The following is a 26,037-nucleotide window of genomic DNA, read 5'->3' as shown; positions in this document are numbered from 1 at the left end:
TTCTTCTATCTCTGTATTTGAACCCAATTTTTTTTTAAATGCTGAACATCTTATTCCAGTCTACGTTATGGAATACCTTTTTTAAGTCTATAAATGCCAAGTATGTCGGTTTGTTTTTTTTTTAATCTTCCTTCTATTATTAATCTGTGCGCTAAAATTCTTTCCCTTGTCTGTATACTTTTCCTGAAAACAAATCGGCCTTCTCCTAACACTTCTTTCACTCTCCTCTCAATTCTTCTTTACAGAATTCTAGTAAACACCGTAGAGAAATTGAATGATAAAGAAAATGTATTTAACTTAACCACCTTTGTAAATAGTTGTTAATGTGATTGGATCATTTTTTTTCAGATTACAAAAACACACTTGATGTAGAAATCGATAGGTATATCGAGAATGATTTAAAAATATTCTTCAAAGCAGCCTTGGTAAGTATTATCAAATAATTAATACAGATATATAATTGATAATATTTATTTTTTTCATTGCCAGTTATCAATTTTTTTCTTTTTGTTAAACAAAGTAAACTTTCCTGTTTTCTATGTGCTTGGATCAAAAACATAAAAAGACTATCTTACTGATAGATTGTCACATGAATTTGTAATGGGAGTAGTTTAAACATTTTTATAATCTATTCTTAAATTTCCTTTTGGATAGTAATTTTCTTTATGTTTTATATTATATTATTCGTGATCATTGATAAATAGCGATGTCATATTTTATGTTTATACATTTTCTACTCTTAATAATATAAGTTTTTCTAAATAAATAATATATTTTCTTTAGTCTTTTAATTTTTTTAAGGAAAATTTCTATTAAATGACTTAATGAAGGGTAATTGTTTTGGAACACTTACCCGATTACATCTTTTCAATTATTAATTGATTAAAAAAATTCAGATTCAATTTTTTTTTGGTTTACATAGGAGGAGGGAAAATCTGTAACCAGACGCCCAACAGCCTGTACTGCTTGATGTGTGGGATTTCCTACCGTAGCATCTAAATAACAACAACCTTATTCCTACATGTCAGCTAGGGAATGATAAATTATTTACGTTACGACCAATTATTGATCATCTAATAAAAAAATTTACCATAGTTCCAATGGAGAAATCATTATCTGTTGATGAGTATGTTTCCAATTAAGACTTATATCACATGAAGCAATTAGTCCCGATGAAACCTCATAAATATAGCTATAAATTATTTGCATCAAGTGTTGTGTCAGGATTTGTTTACAATTTTGAAATTATTTAAGGCAAGAAAACAATAAATCTTATAGAATGGAAAGTGAAACCCACCGGGTTGGTCTAATGGTGAACTCATCGCAAATCACCTGATTTCAAAGTCGAAAGTTCTAAGGTTCAAATTTTAATAAAGGCAGTTACTTTTACTCGGATTTGAATACTGGATCGTGGATATCGGTGTTCTTTGGCGATTTGGTTTCAATTAACCACACATCTCAGGAACGGTTAATCTGAAACTACACTTCATTTACATTCATACATATCAGCCTCATTTATCCTCTGAAGTAATATCTTCCATAGGCTAAACAGAAACAGGAGGCATAGCAGGAATAAAAAGAAGTAAAAGAATAAGGGTATGTAAATAAGAAAGGAAATGGGAGTAAGTAGTGTAAGAGAGATAATAGAGAGGAGTTAAATACAGTGGTTTAGGCACCTCAGGAGAGTAGCCGAAGATAGAATCCCGAGGAAAATGAAGAGTCATAAGGTATTAGTGTTTTTTACACTAATAATAAATTTTTTGTTTATGGCTTCCTAACTCTTAATCTGATCCACCCACCGCAGACAGAAAACAGCCACCCAGTGTGAAAAAGGATACCTTTGGGACAATAAAAGTTTAATAGTTTTATATATATTCTCCACGTTACAGATAAAATTCAGAAACTAGTTAGAATAATTTATCTTAGATTAAATTTAAAAAATCATAAAAAACAATACAGTAATAAAATAAGATTTATGTACTTGGTTGAATTCATCATATCTTGAACAGGAACTAAGCTTCAAGTGTATTTGTCGTGAAAAAACCCCAAAACAGCTATTTCAAGGGTTGTTTTACAGTTTGCTGGACATGCTCAGGTCTCAAAGGTTCACAGTCACCCCGGCCCATGACATTTGCTTTGTAATCCTTCACAAATAAATGAGTTTCATCACTAAAAATTATCTTCTCCCACTCATCAGCAATCCATGATTCATATTTTTGTGCCCTTTCTAAACATTTCTTCATTTTATGAATTAAAAATCTTTATATTGGTTTCCTTGCCTTTCGGCCAGCTTCCAGAATCCTACAGTATACAGTTTTAACATCAAAACCAGTCGCCAATAAATCTCTTAGTGACCAAATAAGGTGTGAGCTGTTTTCCTTGGATTAATTCTACTATTTCTTATTAGAATTTTTGAAGATGATGATCCAAATTCTTTGAATATTGTCAAAATTCTTGATACACTTGATTTGACCCCACCAATTGCAGAAGCGATACCTCTTCCTGTTATAGACATGTAATCTGTAAGAGCAATCATTTTTACTAACTTCCTCAAGTAAAAGTGTAAAAAAGTAACTCGGTCAGACTGGATCTCAAAACTCAGTTGCCAGGTCGACTCGGTTCCTGGTGCGTTAAGCCTCATGACTACACCAGTCTGCCTGTTGTACAAGTGAAATTTGTTCTATGTAAGTCATGAAATTACATTAGTTTAGTTAGTATCGACTGTTGCCACTAGTACTGCCACACCCGTGCGAATTAAATACAGTATGCATGTGCGGTTTCGTTAGTCATTGAATTAAATGAACAAAAAAGCATTATATCTAAATAAAATGATAAATGTTTTAAATTAAGTTGTGTGTAAGCCATGCATCAGAAATAACCCACAGTTGTAGGACTTTCCTGTCATGCAGCTAAAGCCGAATGACGGGAAAGTCCTACAACTGTGTTCTCAGCCTTTTTTTCAAAAGATATTGAGGGATGAGAATGTTATTCCAATGGATATTGAGCTGAGAGCACATATGCATAGTGTTAAAAATTATGATAAGTATTTATAATTGTGATTGCACACCAATTTCCAGATGACTCTGAATAGCTAATGATAATGAATGAGTATGACATGATTGATCCTTTCTGTGATTCAGGTCTTTTTAAAAGAAGTTGCTTAGAACTTTCCTATGTGTAAAATAATTTTTTGCTTACTGAAAATGATAAATTGTTTCATTCGATTTTATTTTCTCACTGTTAATGTAATTGTTTTATTATTCTTCTTAAATGATTATAACTAGTTTCTGAATTTTATTCTGTAACTTGAACAATATATAAAGGATCAAACTGTTCTATTGTCTCAAAGGTATCCTTTTCCACACTGGGTGTGTCCGCTTTTCTGTCTGCTTTGGGTGGACCAGATGAGGAATTAGGAAGCCATAAAATAAATTATTATTAGTGTAAATGAACACAGATATCTTGCAACTCTAACATTTGTCTCAGGATTCTATCTTCGACCACTTTCCTGAGGTTCCTAAACCACTGTATTTGACTCCTCTCAATTATCTCTCTTGCACTATTTACTTCCATTTCCTTTCTTATTTACACATTCTTTATTCTTTTACTTGTTATTCCTGCTATTTGTCCTGTTTCTATTTTATTCTGTTTAGTCTCTGGAACGACCATAAGGTATTACTTCATAGGATGCTATGAATGAAGTGTATAGTCTTGTACAGTTTCAGATCGACCATTCCTGAGATGTATGGGTAATTGAAACCCAACCAACAATGAACACCAGTATCCATGAACTAATATTCAAATCTGTATAAAAGTAACTGGCTTCAGTAGGATTTGAACCTTAGAACTCTCGACTTCAAAATCAGCTGATTTGCAATGATGAGTTCACCTCTAAATCAACCCAGTGGGTTTCTGTTATGCCTCCTAGTATAAAAGAACTGTATGTTGTAGAATAAGTTGTTAAACAGTACAGTACGTGGACCATGACCATGAAATACTTCTCATATTGTTACATCGATTATCAGAGTATTTGAAGTTGATGTGCAGTTTAGTTCAGTATTAACTTATCAATAATTATTTCAACTGAAAATGTTGTTATAGATATTTATTTCAATTTTCATATCATTATATTTTTCTAATTGATCATATTGTTGCTATCTTCATCAAATTCATATCAACATTATTGTTTTACTTTATTCGTAGTACAATTTATTTAGCATTTCTTTTTAATTCTGAATAACAGATAATTTTTGGTAAATAATAGAAAAAATATAATAAAAAGAAAGAAACTATTGCTGAATTTATTGAAAATAAAACATATTAGTGGCAATTAATGTGGATAGTGATTTTGATGTTTGTTTAAGCATATGGGTCAACCCTTTTTTTCTAAAATTGAAATAAAACTTAAATAATTATACTAGTCAACACAAAATTTGTATCTAATATGTTACATAACTTTTCTCACTGTAATTTAGGTGCTGATTTCAAATATGTTATTGAAATTGTGTTATCTCATAAAGATTTTACATAAATTGTAAATTGTAAAACTTTTTATAATAAACTCATTTTGATCAACTACTGGTTACAATTAAAAATAATTTCTGTATTTTATTTTTAAACTATACATAAACAGTTAATAAAGAAAAAATAGATAAATATATACACTGTATCATGAAGAGTAGATGCATACAAACATGTCTATATGATGATATATCATACAGACATCTATTATTGCCTATTACAGAGCTTAAAATCTTATTCAATCTAGCTTCACTTCTCTATACCATGTGTTGTGTTTCACACAGTTATTAGTGTTTTGCTATATTTTCATTGATTATTTGTAATATAAAAGTGATTTTTTTTCATTTTTTCATCCAGGAACATTTGTTCCTGGATGAAATCATCCAGACAATTTCCAGAGCATGGATCATCTGCAACTGATTCCCGGCCATCTGAAAATGCTTTAAAGCACTTAAAAACACTTTAAAGCACTTAAAAACTTGGGTTCGTAACAGAGCGTCATCACCGTATGCTGTTTTCAATTGTGAAAAAGTTTCAGTAGCATTCTCACCGAGTGTAACACAAAACTTGATTGCACAACGTTGCTCATAATTAGTATCACTCATTTTCGTAACGCACAACAAAAACTGGTTTCATGATAAGTATGCTTACGTCTCACATGGCAACAGTAGACTAAAAATATTAATGCCTAATATAAATAAGCTGTTCATATAAACATATGTTTACTAGTAAATTTACAGTGTTGCCACTTTGGGTACCAAAAAACCTAGTCTCATTACTTTATTTACAGACCTTGTATCTAAAAAATATGACATATTGCACAAATTCTGATAACATTTTTGAATTCAGCACCCCAAAATTAATTAAAATCATCATGTATGATTCCAGATACATGAATTTTTTTGTCTAGTACTAAATAAAATAATTATGAATTACCAGTAATGTCTGATTAATGTTTGCTAATAAGTTTATGTTTTTTACAGGAAAGAAAAAGCATTAATGTTCCTGTAAATGTCGCAGCAGCAAATCATGTTTTGGAATCTATTTTTCATTCATCAAGTATGAAGACAGTTACTAATTTAGAATAACCTATTCTCATTACATCAATGTGATATTTCTTTTTCATTCACAGATACAAGCATTCAATTATAGATTTTATACTGCTGATATTCCAGAATATGAATCACTATTTGCAGCAACTTCTATAGATTATATGAAAATAGTGATAGCCCACATATTACTGATTTTAAGCTCTGAAATTCTGCAAATTCATCTTAATAATATCTAAGAATTTGCCAGCAATGGAAAGTTAACATCAATAGAAATAAATCTGCATATGTAACATTTATATTGAGAATTAAAATGCATCTGATTTAATGTCTAATATAGGAAAAAATATTCTTTAGTAGAAGTATAACTTTTACTAAAGAATATTTTTTTCTAACGTCATGTTTGTGAATTAATATCTTATATATCATCTTTTTTTCTTTTTTTTGCCTCTGGAACCACCATAAGGTATTACTGTAGAGGATGTTATATATGAATGTAAATGAAGTGTTGTCTTGTTTAGTCTCAGGTCGACCATTCCTGAGGTGTGTGGTAAATTGAAACCCAACCACCAAACAGCACCGGTATCCACAATCTATGTATTCAAATCTGTATAAAAGTAACTGCCTTTACTAGGATTTGAACCTTAGAACTCTCAACTTTCAAATCGGCTGATTTGTGATGATGCAACCCAACCTTGTAGGTTAGATTATCATCATCTAATCCGATCCACGTTCCAGTTTATTGGGTCTGAGTGTTGAGTAAGCCTATCAGCATTTTCTATCTATTTATAATCCATATTTCCTTCCAATTACAATCTTTTTCTGTTCACCATCTTTCCATCTTCCATGTAGTCTTCCTCTTGCTTGTTTTCTTGTACTTTGCAACTCTTCCATTTGCCTCAGGAATCTATTCTTTTAGCCATTCTCCTGAGGTGCCTAAGCCACTATATTTTTTCTTTCAATAAAGATAATTGAAAGGAATCAGATATAGTGCTACAGTATTTACTCCCAATTCCTTTCTTATTTACACATTTTTTATTCTTTTACTTCTTGTTATTTCTGTTATGCCTCTTAAGAATATCATTTCCCTTGTCTAGACGACTCCAATCCTTTTCTGTCATCGTCTACATTGAAATGTAATAATTACATAAAATAACTGCATAAGGAGCTGAAGCTGCTTATGTAATTATAGGGATATTATATAGTTTATACATTTATTAAGTTTGCATTCTGTGTTTGGTACTATACTGTTCAAATTAATTGCGAAAAAGTAAAAAAAAAAACACTCTTTTTCAAAAAACTATGCTTTTATTCATTCTATGTTTTTATATACACTGATAAATACATATATTAATATGAAGTATGTCCTCCTTTAACAGAAATGACCTCTTGAAGATGTTTTGGTAATAACTTCCTTAGATTAGAACACATATTTTTGACTTCATCTACATGGAACCACACTTTTATGGCATCAGTTGTCATGTGTTTTTTTTGTCATACAGTCCATCTAAACATCTAAATGTCTCATCAAAATATTGCACAAGTTCTCAATAGAATTTAAATCTGGTGAATTTCCAGGCAAATCAAGTCCATTAATTTGATTTTCCAGCATAAGTTTTGACCGATTTTGAATTATGTCAAGGAACCAATTCATATTGAAATGTCCCATCAAATGCTTGCGAGAATGGAACAATCCTATGTAGTAATATTTTTTATGTACTTGGTGAATTTATCATACCTTAAACAGGAACTAAGTGTTCAATGCCATTTGTCATGAAAAAACCCAAAATATCTGTTTTACAGTTTGTTGGACACGCTCACGTCTCAAAGGTTTACTGTCACCTCATCTTATGGCACTTGTGTTGTAACCCAGCACAAATAAATGAGTTCAATCTCTAAAAATTACCTTTTTCCAGTTGTTCCCAATCCATGATTTATATTTTTGGACCATGCTTAACATTTCTTCTTCATTTTATGAGTTAAAAATCAGTTTTTCATAGGTCTTCTTCCCTTCCGGCCAGCTTCCAGAAGCCTACAACATTGAACTTCTAACACCAAAACCGATTGCCAATAAAACTCTTTTAAAATCTGAGCTTGTTTTCCTTGGATTAATTTTACTATTTTTTATTACAATTTTATCAGTTCTTTGAGTAGTCTATTGTTTGAGCCCATATTTTCCTCTACGTTTTGGAAACGATGATCCAGATTCTTTGAATGTTTGGTTTGCTTGGCATTTCTCCTGCCACCACCCCGTTCGGTCGCATAAGACCAAATGCTACAAACGGCTACTGAGCCTTGAAACAGTTTAGCGACCAATGTCCTAACTAGCTCCTAGAGGAAACCTAAAAGCATGAGCGGAGTAAGCGTAGTACCATACACCTCTTGCTTGTGTGTCCCACCGACCACTTGTCAAATACCACTAAAATGGATAGATGCACCACTTCAACTACTAAAACATTATATGATTATCAGTAATAAAATTTATCTCGTCAAAGACAGCAATTCACTGCCATGCCTAGGCTGCTGAATGCTAGCAAGTACCTGTCCACCATTAAAACACTTGGAGCTTTAATCTGGCTGGTAGCCAGCCATATCTCTCGATTAGCTTCCTACAGCAGCACGGTAGGAGTCTTTTCCCTTAGGTAAACTACTGATGTCGGTTGAACAAAGCATCAAGAAACTCCCACACAGACCGACAATGTGGCTCTCACCACATTGACTCGCCACTTGTGAGTGGTTAATTTTTCCCTTGACCTCTAAGTTCCAGGGTGGCCTGAGTTCTGGTTCCCCAAGAGCCGGGCAGTCGAACATCATGTGTTCATTCGACTGGACCTCCCTGCAGATGCACAGTTCATCAGCTGCCAGGCAAAACCGAAACAAATATTGGTTTAAATTTGCATGGTTGGTGAGCACTCGGGCTCCTGTTGCCCTTAAAAACAAAGGAGAGGCATACTATCCCTGAAAATCCTGTATAAATCAATACAAGGACCTTCCCTTAGTCGTGGTGTGCCATTCTTGCTCCCATGATTCCATCGCTAGGCTGTAAAGCTTCCTCCACAGGCAGGAGATGGGCAGCTGTTCAAAATTTAGAACCAGTTCATTGAGATCACCATTCCACTCTGGTACAAGCCCGGCTCGAAACCTCATCCCAAATACTTCGGTTTCCCTGTTTCTTCGCAGTTTCCACGTAGCCGCCTGAGCCGCCTGAACTTTCACCACTAAATCGATTGGGAGAGCCTTTCCCAATACGGTGGTAGCTTTGCAGAAGTTTGCTTTAAAAACACCGTTACATACAAGTAAGGCTGTGTGCTGGGCACTCCTTAAATTTTGAATAAGTGCTCAAATTTCTTTGAATGTTATCAAAATTCTTGATACAGTTGATTTGCCTACACTGACTGCAGAAGCGATATCTCTCACCATCATAGAAAAGTGATCTTTAACAGCAATAATTTTTACACACTTCCTAGAGTAATATCCAGTTTTAAACACATGAAAACCACATGTGTTACACAGAGCACAAAAACTAACATTAATCTGTCACACTCAAAGTTTCACAACTGAAACTAAGCCACTTTAAAATTAGTCAGACAGCTTTCTTATTGTCAAGGTTGTTATTGTCATAAATGGCAATCATACAACAATATAGAGAAAAAAATAGCTTGTCCCAATTAATTTTCATAGTATAATAGTACATCTGTGTCCCAAAACAAATGTTTAATAATTTGGTAGAAGTTTACTCTTTTCGGCAGTCAGCTGGCCATCTCATTTTCTATCCACCCATCTGTTGTCAGACTAAAATCCAAATAAATATACTTAAATTTTTCAGTGATATTCAACAGTGTTCTCTCCAACATAATAGGCCTCTTCAGTTCTCTTTTCTTTGCCACTAACAGAATCTCATTTTTCTCTGTACTAACTTTTAACGTTTTTCTTTCTTTTTCCTGTTTAGCATCCGGGAATTACCGTTCAGGTATTTCTTCAGAGGGTGATATGAATTAGTGTAAATGAAGTGTTGTCTTGTATAGTCTCAATTCGACCATTCCTGAGATGTGTGGTTAATTGAAACCCAACCACCAAAGAACACCGGTATCCACGATCTAGTATTCAAATCCATGTAAAAATAACTGCCTTTACTAGGAGTTGAACACTGGAACTCTCAACTTCCAAATCAGCTGATTTGGGAAGACGCGTTCACCACTAGGGCAACATGGTGGGTTACTAACTTTTAAACTGTGCATTTTTAACTCTCTTTTTCATTCCTCCAAACATGTCTGCACTACTTCTTCAACGGCATCGTCGTTGTTTAGACCCTCATGTCATCATATCATCCACAAAAATCATCATCGTTCTAATATCTTCATCCAATCTCTGCTTAAATCTTCTCATGACTCTTTCCATTACCAAATTAGTAGAAGACAACACACTTCCCTGTTTTAATATCCATTTCAAACCAGATAGTATTCCCTACCATAGTTCTTACTCTACATTTGTGTGTCCAGTAAGATTCAATTATATACTCCTCTTCCACACCCATTTCTCCTAGACTCTCCCGTATAGATTTTCTTTTCACTGCATCAAATGGTTTCTCAATATCGAATATAAACACCAAAATAAGTTTGTTACAATATTTTCGCTTTTTGTCACATCATTTCCATATTCCTCTGAAGCCAGAAACCATATGGTTCTTCACTCAAAGCTCTATCTGCACTTCCTTTTTTTATTTAAAATAGTCTGTTCAAAAACTTTATCCATCTCTACTAACCTCATGATTTTTACATTGTTTCCTTTTTTACTTCCTTGTACAAAGTAAAGGAAACATTGTGATCGCAGAAAATTACAGTTTTCACATTTCAACAGAAATATTCATTTTGACTAGTTTCGACATGATGTATGTACATACATATGTATATATCTCACATAACTCAAAAACAATTAGCCATAGGATGTTGAAATTTTGGATTTAAGACTGATGTAACATCTAGTTGTGCACCTCCCATTTTGATTGCAAACGAGTTAACTAAAAGTGTCCAAAAAAGCAAAAAAATCCAACTTTTTCGTAATTACAGTAATAAGTCTTCACCGAGAGCTTTTCAACTATATATCATAAGTGGAACTTATTTTCATTGGTTCCAGAGTTCTAGCCAAATGGGAGTTTAATTAATGAAATATATGGATCTTAGGAGGGAAAGGACATCACTTCGAATCAGACTTCATCTCCTTTTTTTTTAATTTAAATATATTGATTTATTAATCTCCGATTATAAAAATAATTCACAATAAATAATAATTCAATAATAATAAAAAAATTAAATATCAGAAGTTATTAATGAAATAAAATTTTATGTACTTTTCATTAAAAAAAAAAAAAAAAAGTGTATTTGTAATTTCATAGGCGTACAAGGAAGTCATATGGTGCCCACATCAGATTTTTTAACAGTGGTACAATATCATCATTTCCCAAGTTTTCTGGTATCTGTTTCAAGTCCCAAATACTTTTGATGACTCTATATAGCCTTTTTTATTTTTTCTGTTAAAAAGAAAAAAAGGCTATATAAGGCTATAAAAGGCTAGAAAAAAGGCTATATAGCATCAGGAACCGATATGTATGAATTTAAATGAAGTGTAGTCTTGTTCAGTCTCAGGTCGACCATTCCTGAGACGTGTAATTAATTGAAACCCAACCACCAAAGAACACAATCTAGTATTCAAGTCTCTTTAAAGGTAACTAACTGCCTTTTCTAATTTGATTTGCTTGGCTTTCTCCCGCCACCACCCTATTCGGTTGCCCTAAAGCATAAGACCAAATGTCTGTGCCATAAATGGCTACTGAGTCTCGAAACAGTTTAGCAACCAGTGTACTAAATAGCTCCTAGAGCTTACAAAACTGCATGAGCAGATTAAGCGCGGTGCCTTACACAACCAGTTTACGTGTCCCAACCTTGGGTCATAAATTTACTTGTCATAAATTTGCTAAAACGGGTAGGCGCACCCCATCAACTACTAAAAATATATATGACATCCATAAATTAAAATTTATTTTGTCTAGACAGCAATTCACTGCCGTGCCTAAGCCGCTGAATACCAGCAAGTACCTGTCCACCATATTAAAGCACTTGGAGCTTTAATTGGGTGGTGGTCAGCCGTATATATATATATATATATATATCTGGGTTAGTTTCACACAGCAGTGCAGTAAGAGTCTTTTTCCTTAGGTAAACTACTGATGTCGGTTGAACATAGCAACCGCATCAAGGAACTCCCACACGGTCCGACAGTGCGGCTCTTGCCACATTACTCTCCGTTTGTGAGTGGTCAATTTTCCTCTTAACCTCTAAGTTCCAGAGTGGCCCAGTCTCTACCACCTCCAAGAGCAAGGCAGTCAAACATCAGGCATTCATTTGACTGGACCTCCCGGCAAACACACAGCTCATCAGCTGCCAGGTAGAACTGAAACAAATATTGGTTTAAATTAACATGGTTGGTGAGCACACAGGCACCTGTTGCCCTTAAAAACGAGCTCAAGGCATACCATCCTCCTCCCAGATCCTGTATAAACTTATACAAGGATCTTCCCTTAGTCAACTAACTGCTAAGATTTCAACATCAAAATCAGCTGATTTGTGGTGATGAGTTAACCACTAGACCAACCTGGCGGGCTTCTGTATAGCCACTGCATACCAACAAAATTTGCTGCTTTTATCATTTCCATAGGCCCCCATCTATTCCATTATTGTTCTAGTCTTCATATTCCTTATTGCCTCTTCCACTTCCTTCCAGTTTAGGGTACTCACCACTCATTCTTCCCGTTGCTGTGATCTCCATCTTCCTTGTCTCATTCATGAAATACTTATTTCTCAAAGTAGTTTTGCCAAACCTGTTTTATCTCGTCTCGATTTTCTGCAATTTTTCCATCTTCTAACTCAGCTTGAGTTATTCCCATCATTGGTCTTTTCTTTGCCTTTGGCATACTCTAAAACTTTTTTTTTTATTTCCATTCACACCTACTACTAACTGGATAAACTACTCCCATGATTTTCTGTTTACCTCCACTACTATTCTCTTGCATACTCTTGTTTTCCTATTGTCCTCATTCTTACTTCACTTTCTCAAAACCTGATTTTTCTCTTTCACTGGTTTCATACTGCTTTCATTTCACTAGCTAGTCTCTCTTTCACTACTTCTTCCTATTGTTATTCCATGTTTTTTATGTAGCTTTCACAAAGAAAGTTTTGAAATATTATCACCCCTTGTTCACTAAATCCCACTTGTGGGTAGCTTCTTCATTGTTATTTCCTTAAACAGCTCACTCTCCTTGTAATTTCCAATCTCCTATTCTCTTAATTCCTTCATTTTGTTTTGTTTTTTCACCTTTATTTTAAAATCACCAATCAATAATCTATATTCATCATTTAGGTATACACTAGAAACGATCTTTGTCCACTAATTTCTCTCTTCTAATCTTATCTGCTATAATGCAATCTATTACAAACTTATAACTTACTAAATTATCTATCTTAGTTACTATTTACTTAGTTATCTTATAACTTAGTAAATTTTCCTTTTCATGAACTATCATTTGCAATTCTTAGGCTGTTCCCCATTCATATACATCTGTCTAATAATCTTCTTTCCTTCTAATTCCTGCCTTAATATCCAAATGAATCTAATACTCTCTCATATTCACTTCTATCTGTACCAAACTGAGCATTAAAATTCTCAAAATTATACGAGTATAACCTCCTTATGTTATTCTCTATTTCTGTTTCAAAGGATTCCTTTTTCTCATTTAAATTTCCAGTTTGTGGCACTTAGATCTGCATTATTCTTGTTTCATCCTGTCTGTCTTTCAATGTAAGCATAATTACCAGACCAATTAACAACTGCCACTCCGCTCTTTGCTCTCTTTGTAACCCCAGCAAAAAAGTCTATACCTTCTGTACTTGTCTCACTATCTCTCAGCCATTTTGTTTAATTCAGACCGAAAATTTCTATTTTCCTTTCTTTCATTATGTCAGTATTTCTTTCATTTTTCATATTCCTGAGATTTATTGATTTTTGCTGTCCAGTTTCAAGGCTTGTCTAAATATTTAAAAGCAATTTTGTTATGATACCGTCTTGCTGAGCCTGATATAGTTGATGTTTTCCAATACTTCTTAGTCTGGCTCAACATTCCTTTCGATCTGTCTTGACTTGGAAAGCCTTACCAGTTAACTGCTGCTGGCTCATCTCACAGGATCATAGGAACAACCAAGTTTCACCATGATGTAAAGGTCCTGTTCTCCCTAGTTGGTATGTCTTGCATATACAAAACACACAAATTAGTTGAAAACAGCTTTGAGTAAAGTTACATCAATTGTTTTACAAAATTTGCTCATTATAAAACTAGTCGGCAGTAAATCACAGCTTTTCTCTTTCATTAATTAATACCATAATATATATATAAAAAAATACTAGTCAGTTCCGTCTAGTCAGAAACTAGACCCTCAAGGCTTCTCAGGACCAAAGAGTCTACCCCATGCCATTGAGATGCTTCGCTCGCCATTCCCAATTTTCCAGGGGACTGGCACCCTGCAGAGCTTGTTTCAGTTGCCATTCCTATCTACCCAGAAAGGTCCACCCCCCAGATCACCACAATGTGTGATATCCTCATGATTGTAAGAATAATACTGATAAATAACAATTACAATATTCAGGCTTTATAGAAACCTGAAAAAAAAACTAAATTACAAAAGACAATAGTAGCAACTATGGTAACTAAAGTACACACACCTTTGAAGACAAAAAATTCATAACTTATATATTTACCGTGGTGACAGAAATATAATAATGAAGTAAAAGGGTTAGTCTATGTTCTCCTTAATGAATATCTTTAATTCACAACTTTACTTTCCTTGTGGAAAAAGGAATATTTTTAACATGTTAACATTCATCTTAAGATGAATGTATCCTGCAAATTTGAAAGCAGCTGGTTGGTTCTCACATGATCCGATAACAAACAAACTTTATGCATATATACATTTTCACAATTTCACAATAGTGATCTGTTAAATCGAGAGCGTACCGGATGCATGCAAAAGTTAGCCTTCAACATACTAACAAATACCCTGTTTGAATTTTGAAAATCATTTGATTTTCAAAAGGTTAGCAGAGATACTATAAGAGCACCTCATTGCACCTCCCAAAACAGCACTCCAGAGGAACCCCGTTTGTTACCAGTTGATGGTGATGATCGGTCTAGCCTCCCACAAGATGCTCGCATACCTCACCCTTCTAACCTCACCTGCAGTACCCCTGGGAAGCCCATTATTATTAAACAGAATTTAAAAAAAATTTATTTAATGTAAATTTAATTCTATCATATATCAATTAATACTATAATATAGTATTATTTATTGAAATCATTCAGTTCAAACCCAGCTAACACAGTGATAGAAACTCAAAGTTCATTAATTCAATTCATTACAGTTTGAGCTTCAACTGGCAATTTTCCACTACTATATATATGTATATTTAGATATTTTTCTCAATGAAATAAATCTAAAACCCTTCTCAGTTATGCCTAGATACATGGGTAAAAATTTGGTTGCAATGGATCTAGTAGTTTTTTTGTTTATCCCGAAAAAACAAAAATCCTCTTCTTCTTTATATAATAGTATATATTAAGCCTTTTTTTTAACAAATGGAGACCTTGGGGAATACCTTTCTTGTCTAATTTTGTAATACTTCAGAATATTAACACTTTTCACTGGTGCTCTTTGGTCTGTCACTAACATAATTTTAAATTTATATGCAATTACCTTTATTTTTTAATCATACTTTGAAATTTACAGATATTAGCTGTTCTATTACTCAAAATCCTACTTTAATGGAATTTTTTGCTAAAGAAAATTTTGAACAAATTCGTCATGTTTCTAATTTGGTTAAGAAAAAACATGATTTAAGTATTGAAAATCTATTAAAAAGATCATGTACAGATAAACATGTGTTGGATGTATATGAAATCATAGGTAAGTATTATGTAATTGTATATTTTATTATGCATTATCTTATAATTTATTGTACCTAAAATTTTTTTGAGGTTACTTAGCTGTTACTTAACCGTATTGTCGCATGTTCGCGGCAGGAATATTCAGGATATTGAGATATTGGTAATTGAAAATGTTTATTTAATTACAATTTATTAGTTTAAGAACATAAATAAAATAAGACAAATCAATAATAACAATGATAACAGTAATAATAATTATATATGACAATAATAATCGTAGTAATCTCAACCACAACAGCAATAATAATAACAGACAGTGATACATACAAAACAGAATTTAAGGAAATCGTCAATAGTTTAAATACTGAAGGTAGTTTAAATACTGAAAACCAGAATTCAGTCCAATTGGCAAAAGACATTACCATGACCGTAATCTTAACACACTTTTAACAACTAGTCTTGTATTAACAACAACAGTTTAATAGATAAGACAAGTATAAAGTTCTTTCACTCAAATACCATTCCTCTTCATAAATAAAACTAGCCAAACAATTATTGAATGAAATTTAGTGCATTATCTCTCTTACTTATAGTCTTAACAGTAACTCACCGAACCATTTCTTGTTTTTGTGTACTGGAATTACTCGTGATATCACCTTAATTGAGTCGAACCTGCAGACCTGAAGAAATTCGCTCCTTCAATGACCTTGCAGAATACTCTCGCTTCAAACTCGCATAATAACTCCTTGCTTAGAACTCTATCATACGACTCTTGCAGACTGATATTCAACTGGTTTTCCCCGGAGTATTTATACTCCTATCGTCTTTACCTGTAGGACTAGATCCTAGTTGAGCGTGAGAACGATCGACCGAGCCCTTTTAGTTTTGCATAGATTCCAGACTTGGGTCTGGTAACCCTTCTCACGGAACAAAATCTTTGTAGTTGTGTTAGTGGGCAGTATTACAAAGGATGATTGTTAAACGGATCTGTTAGCTTTAGTAAAAGGGTTCATTTTAGTCCCTTTCTGTATTCCTCACATTATTATATTTTCTTCTTAATTGGTTGGAATCTGTTACTGAGGTCCGTTATACCAGTCTTGTTACAGTATTAATAAGTTATTCATAAATATAAAATATTAAGTTATTAATATTTTTTACCTTCCTGATCATATGGTCATTGATATTGTGAGACTCATTTTTTGGGTAAGGGTTTGTGAGTTTTAGTTATAAGGTTGGTAGAGAGGATTTTTAGACCAGGTAACCCATGTACATGTACATGTGTATATATACATACTGCACAAAGTGTGCAGTATGAAATTCATAAGATGTGACTAAAACATAACAATTTTGTATAAGAGGCAATGAATTATAGAATGATACTATTTTCAATTTATTCTTTTTTTTTTGTCATTTGACTGGTTTGATGCAGCTCTCCAACATTACCTATCTAGTGCTAGTCTTTTCATTTCGGTATAGCCCCTACGTACTACATCCCCAACAATTTGTTTTACATATTCCAAACGTAGCCTGCCTGCACAATTTTTCCTTCTACATGTCCCTCCAATATTAAAGTGACTATTCCAGGATTCCTTAATATGTGGCCTATAAGTCTGTCTCTTCTTTTAGCTATATTTTTCCAAATGCTTCTTTCTTCATTGATTTGCCGCAACACCTCTTCATTTGTCCTTTATCCACCCGTCTGATTTTTAACATTCTCCTACAGCACAGCATTTCAAAAGCTTCTAATCTTTTTTCTCAGGTACTCTGATCGTCCAAGATTCACTTCCATATAAAGCTAAGCTCCAAACATATACTTTCAAAAATCTTTTCCTGATGTTTAAATTAATTTTTGATGCAAACAAATTATATTTCTGACTGAAGGCTCGTTTCTCATGTGCTATTCAGCATTTTATATCGCTCTGCTTCGTTCATCTTTAGTAATTCTACTTCCCAAATAACAAAATTCTTCTACCTCCATAATCTTTTCTCTTCCTATTTTTACATTCAGTGGTCCATCTTCGTTATTTCTACTACATTTCATTACTTTCATTTTGTTCTTGTTTATTTTCATGTGGTAGTTCTTTCCTAGGATTTTATCCATCACATTCGTTGTTGCTTCTAAATCTCTTTTACTCTCAGTTAGAATTACTATATCATCAGCAAATTGTAGCATTTTTATCTTTTCACCGTGTACTGTTACTCCAGATCTAAATTCTTCTTTAACATCATTAACTGCTAGTTTTACGTGAAGATTAAAACATAACAGGGATAGGGAACATCCTTGTCGAACTCCATTTCTTATTACAACTTCTTTCTTACGTTCGTCAATTATTACTGTTGCTGTTTGGTTCCTGTAAATGTTAGCAATCATTCTTTTATCTCTGTATTTGAATCCTAATTTGTTTAAAATGCTGAACATTTTATTCCAGTCTACGTTATCGAATGCCTTTTCTAGGCCAATAAATGCCAAGTATGTTGGTTTGTTTTTCTTTAAGCTTCCTTCTACTACTAATCTGAGCCCTAAACTTTCTTCCTGTGTCCCTATACCTTTCCTGAAACCAAATTGGTCTTTTCCTAACACTTCTTCCATTCTCCTCTCAATTCTTCTTTACAGAATTCTAGTTAAGATTTTTGATGCATGGCTAGTTAAGTTAATTGTTCTGTATTCTTCACATTTATCTGCTCCCGCTGTCTTTGGTATCATGACTATAACACTCTTTTTGAAGTCTGATGGAACTTCCCCTTTATCGTAAATATTACTCACCAGTTTGTATAATCTATCAATCGCTTCCTCACCTGCACTGTGCAGTAATTCCACAGGTATTTCGTCTATTCCAGGAGCCTTACTGCCATTCAAATCTTTTTAATGCTCTCTTAAATTCAGATCTCAGTATTGTTTCTCCTTCATCCTCTTCGACTTCCTCTATAACACCATTTTCTAATTCATTTCCTCCGTATAACTCTTCATTATATTCCACCCACCTATCGACTTCATTAATTAAATTATTTAAATGTTTTATTAATTAAAAATAATCGGTTAATTATTTTTCCTTTGTTTTATGAAATGCATTTATCAATTTGAACTTTTTTTTTAAATATGGGCTTTCATTTGAGTTTTGTACATATTTTAATATTTAAAATACGCAAACCACTTAAATTTAAGTCATCTAAATTTTAATTGGCTGTTTTGTTATAAATATTATATCAAATAATTTTTTTTTTAGTGAGATATTCAACAGATCCAGCTGCATATTTTGCTGAAGAATTGAATAAAGCCCTGTATAAAGTACGTAACGTTGATTACATTAAAATTGAAAGAATTATTTTTGCTCATAGTGAAAAAGATTTAAAGGATATTGTGAAAAAGTATCGTGAAATATATAGTACAAGTTTAGCATCAGCAATTCAGGTAAGAGCTAAAATCGTAATTTGTTAGAATTCTCTTGAGTGTGAATAATTTGACATTCTTTAATCCGATACCTCCATTGATCCGACATTTTTCGTTTAACTGCTGATTTGATAAAAATAGACAAATTTGTAAAAGATAATGTCAGCAATAAAAGTGACATCAGAAAACCCCAAAATCTGTCACATTCCCATTAATGGAAGATGATGTAATTTATGCTTGATTTATCCAGGAACCTTCCAAAACATACTCCTCTAATTGGTGAAATCATCAAAGGAAAAGGTAAAAGCTTTTCTATAAAGAAATGATGAAGGAAGATTTCCATGCAAGTGACAGTTGGTTCGACAAAGTCAAGAAGCAATATGGAATTCAATTATTAACCATCATCATGTGAGAAACTTTCTTGTGATTTCATTGCTATCGAGCCATATAAAGAAAATTATATAGAGACAGTCCAATAATTGGATCTTGGTCCTGTCCTGGTTTATAATGCCGATGAGAGTGGGTTATTTTGGAGGCTGCTGTCGAAAAAAACATTCATCCATTGTGCTGAAAAGAGCACTACAGGTCACAAAATATTGAAAAGCAAAATTACATTTATGCTTTGTTTAAACACGAGTGGTACCTGTATACTTGAACTGCTTGTTTCAAGTCTACAGGTTTGGCAAGTCCAAATATCTTAGAGCTTTTAAAAACGTAAAACTTCTTGTAAATTATAAAAATTAAAGCCAAGCGTGGATCACAAGGGAAGTATTACGTCCTTGTACAAAGTAAAGGAAGTATTGTGATCGCAAAACAATTCGGTTTTCATATTTCAATGGAAATATCCATTTTGACCATCCCTGAATCCATTTTGACGTTTCGGTATGACGTCTGCACGTACATATGTATGCATGTGCATATGTATCTTGCATAGCTCAAAAACGATTAGCCATAGGATTTTGAAATTTTGGCTTTAGTACTGTAACATCTAGTTGTGCACCTTCCTTTTTGATTGCAATCGAAATTAAAATTAAAATTTTAATTAATGATATATTTGGATTTTAAAAGGAAGGCACTGTTAAATCACACTTCATCACCTTTGTTTCTTTTTTAATTTATATTTTTTAACTTTTCTTTTTTTTAATTTAAATATATTGATTTAATTATTATTGACCCTTGATTGTAAAAAATGTTTTACAATAAATAATAATACAATAATGATAAAAAAAAATTATTAATGAAATAAAATTTTATCTACTTTTAAAAATGTGAAGATGTAATTTAGTAGGCATTACATAAGTGTATATTTAATATTAGGTGAAACATCTGATTATTTAATATTAATTGAAAATTGTAATTTAGAATCTTATTATTTTTGGATTTTCTTGGCAAATTCTTATAAAAATTGTATATTTATTTTTTAAAAAATCATTTTATTTAATTATTTGACAGAAAAATAAAATACATTTTTGAATTGTATTGAATTTAAAGTGATTGTTGAAAATCTTTTTTCACTTGTGCATAATATGCACAAGATTTCTGGTGTGTCATATAAATAAAAGTTAATAATAATTAAAGTACTCTGTTTAGTGAACTCCTGTATACTGGTTACAAATGTTAATTTTGACCTTATGGTGTAGAAATCAGTTTCTATTATTGATTTATTTGGTAAACAATTTTTTTAAAGAGTAATCAAGGGACTTTTACTCTATCCTAACATTTCATGAATTAATAATTGTATAAATATTTCATGTTAATAATTGTGTAACTGTCCACATTTATTAAAGAATTGAAGGATCGTATCTTACTTTCAAATGAAATAAGTTTAAATGAATGCAACAAAAATGTGTGTATGTAATTTAATCTATGTATGACGTCAGATTTTTTTTTGTACGGTTTTGAATTTGAATCGTACTACAGTCCATCAAATTTTGACGAGTGAATCATGCATGAAAAACGTTTGTGCAAAATTGGTCCCAAAAAACCTTACTGTTGAACAGAAAAACAACAGGGTGGAAGTGTCTTGCAATTTTCTAGGGGGAATTGAAACTGATGCTGATTTTCTAAAAAAATGTTGTTACTGGTGATGAATCTTGGATATTTCAGCACAACCCGGAAACAAAACGCCAGAGCAAGGAGTGGCACACTTTAAACTCACCACGTCCCAAAAAAGCGTAAATGAGCAAATCAAAATCACTCTAATTTGTTTCTTTGATAATGATGGCATTGTGCATAAGGAGTTTTTGGCTACAGGAAAGACTATAAATCAATATGTTTACCGAGAAATTTTTGAAAGACTGTGGAAAAGAGTTGCCTGTGTGAGACCAGCCATTAAAGACAACTGGATGCAGCATCTTGACAATATACCTTGTCACATTGCACTCTCTATTAATGAGTTTTTAGCACAGAAAAACATTCCTGTAGTTCCTCAACCACCTTATTCACCTGACTTGAGTTCCTGCAATTTTTTCCTGTTCCCGACTTTAAAAAAAACACCTCAAAGGACGTCATTTTGGAACAGTAGAAAATATTTTTTTAAAAATGTAACCGACCATCTGAAGGTTATTCCAGTTTCTGAGTTCCAATGCTGCTATGAAGAGTGGGAAAACCATTTGAAGCATTGCATGGCTTTTCAAGGGAATTATTTTGAAGGTGATAGAGTCCATGTATAATTGGATTATAAATAAAAACCTTTTCTGAACCAGTCTCATTACTTTATTTACAGATCTCGTAAATTTGAATCAAAGACTATTTTCTGTGATTGCTTCATCTATAAAAAAAATTGTTTGTCATGTAAAAAAACAACATATTTGACGATGAAGATATTTTACTTGTTTAACATTTTACAGGCAACAGATCGAGGAAGCAGAATTCTCCAATGTAAAGTTTCACATGATTATAAAGTTAATTTTGAACCGTTCATTGCTTCCACCCTTCTTGTATGATTTCAGTATTCAAAAAATTACTGAGTGTTTGTAAATATATGATTGCAATCCTTATTAAATTTCCAAAATATGAGTAGTAACTTAATTTTAATGGCTATGATATGTTTCAGTTCTGTAGTCTCTCTCTATTTTCCTGTGTAGCTTCCGGAACCACCATAAGGTATTATTTCAGAGGATGATGTGTGAATATAAATGAAGTATAGTCTTGTACAGTCTCAAGTCAACCATTCATGAGATGTGTGGTTAACTTAACCACCAAATAACACTGGTATCCACAATCATTCAAATCCATATAAAAGTAACTGCCTTTATTAGGATTAAGTTTTGGTCCGCTGAGTTTAAGTACCACTGAAAGATAAAAAGGTTTTCAGTGAAGGCTGAGAATTCCTTATCTTAATTATTTTATGTTAATTTCCTTTCCTGTGTGAAGTCACTGCCTTTCGACCCAGATTGCCCAGTCCAAAATGTTTTTCACATTCAACACAAAAAGCACGTTTGACATGTGTACCTCTTCTCAACCGACTGAATTCTTGGTGTAAGTTTATATCTAACCACTGATTATTAAACAGATTCTGTTTAGAAGTCATTGAAAAGCATTTAATTACCTAAAATACAAAAAAAAAAAAAATTCATGGTGGTTTGAGAGAAATTTCAAGAAAACAGTTTACCTTTAAATTTTTCAATGGTAATCTTTGTCAAAATTTCACCAGTGAAATATTTAACTACAGTTTGGGATATTTCTTCTTTAATATAGAATAATTTCAGAGTGTATGTAAGAACAGGTCATGTTAATAATGGCTGTTTTATTCACATAGTTGCTATGTGCTGAGCAATTGGGTCGCCACTTCCCTATGCCGGGAAAGTATATCAAATATATTTTGGCATTGCTTTAAAGATTATAAAAATTTTTCAACATTTTTAAAAACTTGCTTTATACTTTTTAGTCATACTTTAATCAAATTATTATCATACATCATACGAAGCCGAGTGAATCATCAGGAGCTGTGTCTCAACATAATGCCCGTCAAAAATCATCACACACACACACACACATGAGGTCTATAAATAAAGTAATGAGACTGGTTCAGAAATATCTTTTATTTACAATCCAATTATACATGTACTCGAAATCATGTTTGAATAGTTCCCTTAGGAAGCCACGCAACGCTTCAAACAGTTTTCCCATTGTTCATAGCAGTGTTGGAACTCAGAAACCGGAATATCCTTCAGATGGTCAGTTACATTTTTTAAAAATATTTTCTACTGCTCCAGAATGGTATCTTTTGAGGTGTTTTCTAAAAGTTGGGGACACAAAAAAGTCGCAGGGATTCAAGTCAAGTGAATAAGATGGTTGACGAACTACAGGAATGTTTTTTTTGCAAAAAACTCTCTAATTGAGAGTGCAGTGTGACATGATGATGCATTGTCATGATGCAGCATCCAGTTATCTTTGACGGCTAGTCTCACACAGGCAACTCTTTACCGCGCAGTCTTTCAAAATTTTCTCAGTAAACACATTGATTTACAGTCTGTCCTATAGGCAAAGACTCCTTATGGACAATGTCCATAAGATTATTGTTGAAGAAGCAAATTAGCATAATCTTGATTTTTTGTGATGTAGTGAGGAGTTTGAAGTGTGCCACTCCTTGCTCTGGCGTTTTGTGTCAGAGTCATACTCAAATATTCACAATTCATCACCAGTAATAACATTTTTTAGAAACTCAGGATCGGTTTCAATTTACCCTAGAAGATCGTGGCACAGTTCCACCCTGTTGTTTTTCTGTTCAACAGTAAGGCTTTTTGGGACCAATTTTGCACAAACTTTTTTCATGCATGATTCGTTCGTCAAAATTTGATGGACTGTGGTACGATTCAAATTCAATTGTTCTGCAGTCATTCAAACATTTAATCGCCGGTTGTACTGTATCAAGTTTAATTCATTCAACACTGCTTTCACTTTTTGATGTTAACGGTCTTCCAGAGTGTGGATCATTCGCAACTGATTTCCGGCCATTTACAAATGCTTTAAACCACCTAAAAACTTGGGCCTGTAACAGAGCGTCATCTCCATACACCCTTTTAAATTTTAAAAACGTTTCAGTAGCATTCTCAACAAGTTTAACACAAAACTTGGTTGCACAACATTGTTCATAATTAGTATCACTCAACTTTGTAACATACAACAAAAACTTGTTTCACGGAAAGTTTGTTTAAGTCTCACATAGCAACAATAGACTCAAAAAAAAAATTGATGCCTAATATAAATCAGCTGTTCATATAACCATATGTTTACTAGTAAATTTACAGTATTACCACATTGGCTACCAAAAAACATTACTTTATTTACAGACTCATTACAGTCTCATTACATTTATTTACAGACCTCGTATGAGTGATGATGAAATGTTGTCAAATTTGAAATCACAAAAACTCCCGTACCAAGTTTTTGTCATTTTTGTTTGTTAAACAGCTATCAGATTTGTCATCTGCCACCCTAAAAATCCCACATAGCCGTTTTGCAATTTTTTACACCTGCACCCTTAATTTTTCTCCGAACAGGAGGATGTTTGCAAAAGTAATTGTGGAATATTGTACTGTTACCCGACCTTAGTATATGTGCAAAATGTCATCAGTCGGCAATGTCAGGAAGTATGTTAAATTATTACACCTGCACCCGTAATTTATCCCCATACGAGGGGATGTTTATAAAAGATTGGATATTGTATATTCACCTGACCTTAATAACTGTGCAAAATTTCATCAATAGGCAATGTCAGGAAGTATGTTAAATTAAGAATGTAAGATTTGAGGACAAACATGAAAAAAAACATTGTGAGTTAAAGAAAACCAAGTAAAAATATATACGCCCCTTTTTACCTTTTTCAGGTAGGTAGAGTAAGTAATTCAGCTCAATTGATATGGTCTTCCATAAGACTATTATCTAGGTGTAATTATGTTAGTGTAGTACACCGATGGGAATGCCACAAATGACATTCCCATTGGTGGCATCCTGACTGAGGCAATTGAGACTGGTAGATGCCTGCTGCTGAAGTGTTGAAGAAGACCTCTGGTAAAGCCCTTAAGAGCTAAGTACAGAGGGGATGTAGTGATGACTGCACCTACGATGGTGGGTTCTTCCCCTTTGGAGTCAGGATGATTACTTTAAAAAATACATTATTAATAACATAATCTTAATTCAGTAACAAAAATGTAATTCTCTGAAATTTTTCCTGATTTTTTTTCTAAACCATCCTGACTTTACTTGGCTAAGTCTATATTTCCTGACATTTCCTGCCTTTGGGAACCAAGTAAATATCTTTGGTCTGACTTGTTACATGCCACCTATTCATCTTATTCCTTACCACTCGATTTTATCCAATCAGTTTTCTCCTTCACTGTACCTCTCACCCCTTTCATTTTCTATCCTGTCTATCCTTATAATTTCCATTGTACTCCGCAGGAAAATTTCAGAATCCAGTATTCTATATATATATTCCTTCTTTTCATTACCTAAGTTTCTTCTGCAAGTATAAATAATAATTATAATTTTTTGTTTTATTCTAGGAAAAGACAATTCCAGATCTTCATCAAGCAATACTTCTCAAATTAATTGAAACTTTTGGATAAATCACACATCCGTGTTTTTGTTTCTTAAAATAAAATAAAAATATTAAGTTAATTTTTTATTGTTTTATTATGTACAATTTTTAAGAATTTTAATAAAAGTATTTTTGTATGAAATTTTTTGTGGAATAAAATTTTTTTTTATTGAAATTGAATTTATTTCAAGGATCCCAGGGGGGATCCTGTCCCCCCTACTGGGCGCGTCCTCAAGGTGGCGGATAGAGGAAGGCCTTGTAGATATACAGGGTAGGTGGTGTTCTTCAAAGCCCCACCCGCGGACCATAACAGGTACTTTAAATCCAACGCGTCTGTTCCAGACTGGGCGGCGTTTGGTCGGCGTCTGTTTCCCATGTTAGGGACGGCCGTTTCTAGAGTTGTCGGAGCCTTGCCCGCAGGAGCTTATCCTGTTACCCATTTGTTTTGAAAATTAATGGAGTACAACGATGTGAATAAATGCTGGGGCGGTAGGGTGTTGCGGGCTGACACCCTTCGGAGCCGTCGTGATGTTCAGTCTGGGGTGAG

The 26,037-nt window shown here is 33.1% G+C and overlaps 1 protein-coding gene across 1 annotated transcript in view; it reads left to right on the top strand.

Annotated features, from left to right (window-relative positions):
• The window catches only part of LOC142324176 (annexin A13-like), a 39,570-nt gene extending 13,905 nt beyond the window's left edge, over positions 1-25,665 (top strand). The window contains exons 4-8 of the mRNA XM_075364917.1: positions 349-425; positions 5,505-5,580; positions 15,401-15,577; positions 18,783-18,967; positions 25,456-25,665. Of these exons, the coding sequence (XP_075221032.1) occupies positions 349-425; positions 5,505-5,580; positions 15,401-15,577; positions 18,783-18,967; positions 25,456-25,518 (578 nt within the window). The 3' untranslated portion in view covers positions 25,519-25,665. The remainder of the gene's footprint in view (positions 1-348; positions 426-5,504; positions 5,581-15,400; positions 15,578-18,782; positions 18,968-25,455) is intronic.
• The last annotated feature ends 372 nt before the right edge of the window (positions 25,666-26,037 follow it).

This window comes from Lycorma delicatula, chromosome 4 (genome assembly GCF_047948215.1).
Source record: "Lycorma delicatula isolate Av1 chromosome 4, ASM4794821v1, whole genome shotgun sequence".
NCBI lineage: Eukaryota > Metazoa > Arthropoda > Insecta > Hemiptera > Fulgoridae > Lycorma > Lycorma delicatula.
Note: the sequence above shows the minus strand (reverse complement) of the source record. Positions and strands in the feature narration are given on the sequence as shown.